The sequence below is a fragment of the Corvus brachyrhynchos genome, unplaced genomic scaffold, assembly GCF_000691975.1.
Source record: "Corvus brachyrhynchos isolate BGI_N302 unplaced genomic scaffold, ASM69197v1 scaffold70, whole genome shotgun sequence".
Lineage (NCBI taxonomy): Eukaryota > Metazoa > Chordata > Aves > Passeriformes > Corvidae > Corvus > Corvus brachyrhynchos.
The window spans coordinates 8793378-8800954 of NW_008236217.1; the positions used below are offsets into that span (position 1 = coordinate 8793378).

Genomic DNA, 7577 nt, shown 5'->3' on the forward strand with positions numbered 1-7577 from the left:
AGGGAGAAAAATGCAGTGCAGTGCACACGTAGGTATGACTAGTGGTGGTGTTCAGTGCTCCAAATACAAAAACCTTTTAAAACTGGAATTTCTCCAGTTTAAGAAGAAAAAAGTTCAAAAATCATGAAGTTCAAATATTTACTGCCCTAACTGCTGTCTCTGGGCAATCTGTATAGGTCAGTCATAGGCAATCCAAACGTTCTTAATGTAAACTATTTCTTTCCTTTGCCCGGAGTTTGTTCTGAGATGTAATCATCACTTCTCTGACTTCAGTGGAGGTGATTGTCATCTATATGCCCACAGTCTTGATGGCAAGAAGATGGCCTTGAAGATAGTAATTTCTTGAGGCAGCCCTCAAAATCCAGTGTTACCTTGGGCACTAGTGAGCCTTCAGAATGTGTTTGTATGAGACACATGTACCTTGAATATGTTGTATCTCAGCCAGGCTGTTGCAGGATCATATTGTGCTGGACAAGACAGTTGGTCTTAGAAAGTAATTAAAGTGTGTTCTGTTAAATGCTGGGATTCAGCTTAATGGACCAAAACAGAAATCACTAATATGTTATCATAGAATAAAGCTATATGTACAATGGATTTTAGTACAGATTTGTACTGCAAGTGAACTTCGTTAGGTAAACCTGTGAGGGAATTCTTTTGCTTTCTGTTGGAGATTATGTACTGTTCTTTTGGTCTCTTGGAGGACTGAGCTGAATCTGCTGCATGTTCCCAGAGTGGGTGCAGACAATTCAGTGCACCTGCTGCTTGCTACTGCAATTTTCAGCAGTAAAAGTGGTGTGCAGTGCATGGCTGGTTTGGCAGAACTGAAGCTGGTTCACTGCTTCCTGTTAAGCAGAATCTAAATTGTGTTGATTTAAAAAAGCAAATCAAGTATGTCTGTCTTTAGACGTCTCATCTGTTTTTTATGGAACTCCTCGTAACTCTGATCATTCCTGTATTCCAGTGCTGTATTTCAGAATAATGTGAGGTGTAACTAGTTAAGTGTAACTTACCACTGATGTTTTGTGCACTGTGTATGTGTACAAAGGAAGGTCTGTGCAGAGGCAATGAGCTCAAGTCTTCTCTGCTGTAGATTTTTCAGAGGCAAATGTATTTAGTTTACTCTGGTTTATCTCTACAAGTAATAAATAATGGTAATGGGAATTCTACTATAGAAGGTCTTTCTAGTGTCATTGATGTTTTTAGTATTATGTTGTGCTTATCTGCTGAAAGCAGCATGAGGTGAGGAAAACTGCTAAAAACATCACTGCTAGAAAAATCTTTGTTTACACTGGTTTATACTTTGGTTCATGTTGTTACTGAAGTTGTAAAGGGCCAGGAATCCAGACACTTTATTAAGAAATTTCTGGCACTGTTTTTTATGCAGTGTTTATTTAGCTGCTTCTTCTCTACAAAGAAAGGAGGACAGCAGCAAATTTGAGATTTTGTGACTTTCTCTTTGGTTTTACATCTTCCAAAATGGTGCTTTATGAAATGTATTTTTGAGTTGAAAATTTGTAGATAATTTAAATATAGAGCATGTTATTAGCACCTGGGATGAGAAGTTAAATGCAGTCAATACCTTCCCCTTTCTTTAGTAACTAAGTAGAATTGAAGTATTTGGAGCAGTTGTTCTTCTGGTTTGATTTTTGAATTGGTCCATCCCCCACAAGTCGCACTTATTAAGCAGAGCAGAATCACTTTCCTTTCTGTAGCTGAGATTAAAATCCCGATTGATGGGCTTGCACTCTTTCTTCAATTTACAGAGGCGTTCACCGAGTCTGCGCTCCGAGTCTTCACTGGAACACAGCTTGCGGATCACTGTTGGTAATGACCGGTATTGCATTGGCACGCCAGAGCGAAGGAGGCTGCCTGATAGACTGAGCTCACCAGCTGATAACCTGAGTGACAGGTACGGTCCTCTGCACGTGGGGATTCACGTGGGTGAAACAGTGTGGGAATGGGAATGGCTCTGCTGCATGAGACCAAACATCTCATTAGCCCACTTGAATGCCTAGGGAGTGAGGGTAGGCATGTAGTGATGCTTCCCGGCAATATTCCCCCCAGCCTCTCGCAGGCTGTGGTGCAGGGTATTCTTGAGCAAAAGTTTCTGCCTGTATAACTCTGAACAGGTATTTCTTCTCTAATTTTTGTCAGCTGCTTCTAAACCCCATATAAATTAAGCATGCACAGCATATATTGCAGGAGAGAGTGTGATGTCAAACCCTCTGGTGCTTCCTTCCCCTTAAGGGTGGGATGTCACATGGAGACACTTCATTTGACATTTCACTATTTCAGCCACCTTCTGTTTCCTATGAACCTACCTAGTCCTTACTGAAAGGAAGGTTGTTTAGTGTAAGGATAGTGTAAAGCTTCGACTTTCTCATTTATTGAGAGAAATTGTCTACTTTCCTGGTTTTTGAGACTAGTCTAGAAGAAAACTCTAGAGCAGCTTGAAGAAGATTATTATTTTGACTTTAAAAACCTTTGCAGAAGAGAATATAGTCAGACAGTCTCATACATTATAAAAGAAGTGTTAGAATTCTTAGGATGCCTTGATTGAAACTAGAGAGAAACAGTTAATGGAGAGAATTCTTTCGTGTTAAAAATACTGCTGTGGACAGTGAAGTGTAGATATTAGTAGATACAATTTGGAAATCTTTGCCTTCAGTAGGAGAACCAGTATAATCTGGCAAAAGAAAAAAAATCAGAAAACTGTGCAAATAATTCTCTTTGTCTTGAATTTCAAAGTTAAAGATGGCATAGCTTGTGCCCCGAAGCACACAGTTGCACTTTCAGGTCAGGGATAAGCATCCAGCACAAAAAAAGCACTACCACTTCCATTTTTGATGCAAATACCATCAACTGTTAAAAAAAAAGAAGAAGAAAAAAAAGAGAGAGAAAGGGAAGTGAGCAGAATAAATGAATTTCCTGTCTTTCTCAGATGTAAAGTTAAGTTTCAGCAGGTGTACAATGAGAGTTTGGTTTTCGGTACTGTCACTTTTATGCCTTTACCTCAGTTCTCCTGGCATTGGTGTTTGATTTGTAAATCCCCTGTGCAGTCTGCAATCTTCTGAGTGAAATGAGTGCATATGCTCAGGGAGAGTAGAGTGGTTGGAAGGAGAAGGAAGTGGTATGTATGAGAACTGGCACTTCTTTGGCAAGTTAGGAACATTTGAGGGCAGGGAGTGATGGTGTCTGTCCCATTGCTTCATTTTCTCAGGTGAGATTTTAGATTTTACCTGTTCTGTGGTGCTGATGCATGGTTAGAAGTAACATCAGGTATAGTGGAGTTTATCTGACATAAGAGTGAGAAATCACAAAAGTTGACTTCTCTGTTACAGAACCCATAGATGCGAAAAAGAATGGTAAGAATAGACTCCAGAGGAGGTTTAAAAGTGACAGATGAGTTAGAATGAGAAGAAGATAAAGTGAGACCATGTAGACTTTAATCTTTAAGTGACTTCCTCTGTACTTGTAGTGTAAGTATGCAAGAACTTCATGTTGTTACATTTACTCTTTTTTTTTTTTGTCTAATCTGTGCTGGCTGCACTTTTCTGAGTGATGCCCATTGTCCAGAAGCTTAAAGTATGTGACGACCAAGTCACCTGTCAGCTTTTCCTAAATCATCCAGGTACCACTTCTGAATTCTAAATTTCTTCACTGCCAGCCATTTTGGTTGTTTTCAAAAGACACTTGGTATTTGGTTAAGGACATTATTTATCAAGTACTTTTCATCATGTATTTTTTCCTCCTCTCTGAGAGGCTGCCCTGGTACCAGGACACTGACTTTATTTCTGTCTCTGTTCTCTCTCTCTTATTTCTATCTCTTGTTACTGGTCATATCACATTTTTATTTGGCATGTGGTATGTTCTCATTCTAATTAAAAAAAAAAAAAAGGCAAAAGAAAAAAGTGTTTCCTGAAGATGTCTCTTCAAATCCTGAAGTAATTGGAGCAAATAATTCTGAATTTAGTTATTCTCTGCTCTTTTTGCTAACTACTTCTGTATTTCAAGCAATCGCTTTGACACATTATTCTCTGTAATTTGTAGGGCCTTGGGATGGTAGAGAGGTTCATTAGCCTGTAAAGGAAATAAAATACTGAAGGATGGAAGTCAGGGAGGCTTTTAGAGTCTCCTGCAGCAGTGGGTTTTCAGGATGCCCAAGGAGGGTTTCTCAGGGTTCGTGTTCACATGCAGGTCCATCCCAAAACATCTGTAAGAGCTTGCCCCAAGTTTCTAGGGCAGCTGGTCTCCTGCACATGTAGGCATACTGAATGCTGCTGGACTGTGTCTTCAAGGTCACCTAAGCAGCTTCAGTCTCCTACTTTGACCAATAAGTATGTTTTTGTCTTCCAGAATCTCAATCTGTCAAAGTGAAAAATAAATCTTTTCCCTCTCCCTGTCTTCCATCTCTCCAGCTCTCAGTATTTTTAAGACATTCTACTACTATATGGCATGAGCTATAGAGAGCATCCCACCAATTCTTTCATCTGAGGTTAATACAAAAGATAGACCATATCACTGCAGAGACTTGGTCTGCGTTAAGCTGTGTTCTGAAATAGCATTTTTGGCATAATATCAAGAGTAACAGTTGGCTTGAATATGAACAGCTCATCTGACTCCCTCTTCAAAGACGGTGTATTAAAGTGGAGTTCTGTTGGTTGCTCTCAGCAGAATACCACTATTTATTTCTCTTTCTCTGTATGTGAATAAATATGCCAAAAAGTAAATTACCTTATACTAGTTGTAGGTCTCTGAGGCATCATGTGTGTAGCCTGTGATCTGTTTTCTGTCTTTGAAACTGCAAATTCCTGTGATTAATGGATTATCTGTTGGTGAAGGAATTGGAATGGTCACAGTGGTACCACCTTGTGTTCTCTCTCAGGGATGCAGTAGCCAGTAGTGGACATTACTGGCTGAAAGCATCCAAACCAATTAAGAGGGACATATCTCTATTGGACTGTATGCACAGAAAACATGTTTCAAAGAATCCTGTAAGGCAAGTAATCATTTTTCTCACACCAATATTTAATCTTCAGGTTTTAAATTTGCATCTTAGCTGTTCAGAGTGTATTTGGAATGTCTTTCTGGTTGTAAATACAGTAGGTTTGCTGCTCCTTTCTTTCTGAAGTATGATTAAAAATTCCTCTGCTTTGTCACTGCAGTCAGAGTGTTTGAATTGTAGGTGACAGCTGCTAGACATGCATCTAAATAATTTTATTTGCACAAAAGTCAGCCAAAGGTATATGGTGAAACACATCTGTTACTCCATAAGGTTTGTTCATGCAGCTTGTTCAGGTTTAGAAGGCTCTCAGAAAATGTGACACTGGGAGCAGACATACCTTTATGTAGGTTGTGACAACAACATTTATTTATGAAATTTAACTTAGCTATTTTTAGATATTTTTGTGCCTTTGGAGGAGGTGGATATGCGTAGTTTGCTGAAAACTGGAAAGATACCGTGTAATACAATGGATACAGGTGCATGCCAGATTTGCTCTGTGAGATGTGTTGGACTGATAAAGTACTAAATGCTTAGCAATGATGCAAGGTAAAGTGAAGTTTTGTGTTGGTTTTGTTCTTAAATATGCATATGTGAACTATGAAAATACTCAAGAAAAAGACCTTGTCTATGCATCTCTGTTACTCTTTAGTCTGATGTGAAAAACTGGGGCTGTAATTTATTTGCAGATTTTTTGAAGATGTCTTCTGTCGTGGCTTGATTTGTCCCTTCTCAAATCTATGGAGGGACCTTTTTGAGGAGGAGGAGGTAATTTTTGAGGATTCAGGCCATTAAATGTAGTTTATCTCAAATTGATTCACTCAGGAAAGAGTTTTCTCTCTCATTGATTTCACTTAAGGAGCACATTTTCTTTCTTGGACGATCTTGATAGATTTTGAAATATCAATGAGTAAAACCAGCAGCTGGTAACTTTTAAAGTGGTTTGATTTGTTTCTGCCTTATCTAAAGAAAAGTCCCAGAACGGTTTTTAGGCATGGAGAAAAAGGCCTTAGTTAAAACAGTACTCCTAATTGGAGGTGTGTGTAGGAATTGGTCCAAAAGAAGATACTCAAGAGAAGAAGCTGGTTATTCTGACACTGTGAGAGTTGCACATCCACTGCGTGTAATAACGCAGGGGCTGGCACAGAAGAACAATACCATTGCACTTGATCTCCCTGGTTTATAGGTATCAGAAACTTTGCTTCTTTTTGGGTATGGCGTTAATGTGATTAGCGACAGTGCTGTCTACATATCCGTTGCAAAAGAAAGTGTTGTTAGAATTTGTGGTCCTTGTCCACAGCTGAAGATAAAAAGAGGATCTGGTTGCATTTGCCAGTGTGAAACTGAATAACACTTTGAATAATTCATACGAAATCTGACCTTGGCATCTTGCTGGGAGAGGCAAGGAAGGGGATTGTGGTCTGAAATATGATAGTAAGGTTTTTTTTAAAACATGTAGTCTCTCACATTCACAGCAATGAATCCATCCTATCAATTTTTCAAGGCTCTTATTCTTCAGTATAAGTTGAATTGTTCACGTCGCTGTGTTTGAGGGTAACTTCCTAGGAGGGATGTACAGTACCATTAAAAATAAGTCTCCCTCTCTACCCTGCCTTTTAAGTAAATAAAATGTTGGTTCTATTTAGTGAGGGAGTTTTGAAACTGATTTGGAAATTTCTTACCCCTAAGTAGGAGTAAGACTTACTTACTCTGATTCAAGTACTTGTATTTATTCTGTGTTTCTCTTACACAGGGATGATATGGCTGATGGTCCAATATTCACTAGAGGCCTCACATGTCCTCGAGGCCTTGAGAGATACCCCGCGCATGAAGATCAGCCTTCAAGTCCCTTCGTTCCGAGGCATGATGAAGACTACCGCAACAGAGACGTTTTCCTCCACCGTTCCGATTACAGTCCACACTATGGCCGTCGGGAGGAGCTGCCTCGTGGATCTGACAGCGTTGGTGACAAACTGAGGAGATCCCCCTACCCACTGAGGGCAGAGGAGAGGGGACGAGAAATAAAGCGTCCACGGTATGAAAAGGATGAGAAGATGCATGGTGTGAGTGGAGAGCATCAGGGTTTCTCATCAGGAACACGAAACTATCGCAGACGAAGCCGCAGCCGTAGTAGGAGCCTGAGCCCATCATACCCGAATGAAGAATTCCGGGAGCTTGACCGTGCAAGGAGGAAAAGAGAAGAAGAAGAGCGCAGTAGAAACTTGAATCATGATGTTTCAGGCAGTGGCTATGTGATCCCTGGCTTGACTAACACACTACAGACTTCTGAGCCTCGGTATACATATAAGCCTGAAGAAATCCCACCCATGCCCAAAAAATCTATTTTGAAGAAACGAATAGAGATGGAAGTAGAGTCTGCTGTTCAGGTTTGGTCTCTGTGCTTCTGTCTATGTGCTTGTACTTTCTAAAACAGTTACTTCATGGTACAGAATGTTTGTTTGATTTCCAAAATAGAAAAGCCAAATCTTTGCTTCCCTGTCTTTAAGAGAATAGGTATCTTTTTGCAGGCCTGTATGAGTTAGAATTGCATTAGAAACTTTAAATGTTTATGGCA

General features: G+C 39.8%; 1 protein-coding gene across 1 annotated transcript in view; it reads left to right on the top strand.

Moving 5' to 3' along the window:
• The first annotated feature begins 1733 nt into the window (after positions 1-1733).
• Positions 1734-7577, top strand: part of ZNF318 (zinc finger protein 318) — a 21412-nt gene continuing 15568 nt past the window's right edge. The window contains exons 1-2 of the mRNA XM_008643339.2: positions 1734-1909; positions 6756-7389. Coding sequence (XP_008641561.2) covers positions 1734-1909; positions 6756-7389 — 810 coding nt within the window. The remainder of the gene's footprint in view (positions 1910-6755; positions 7390-7577) is intronic.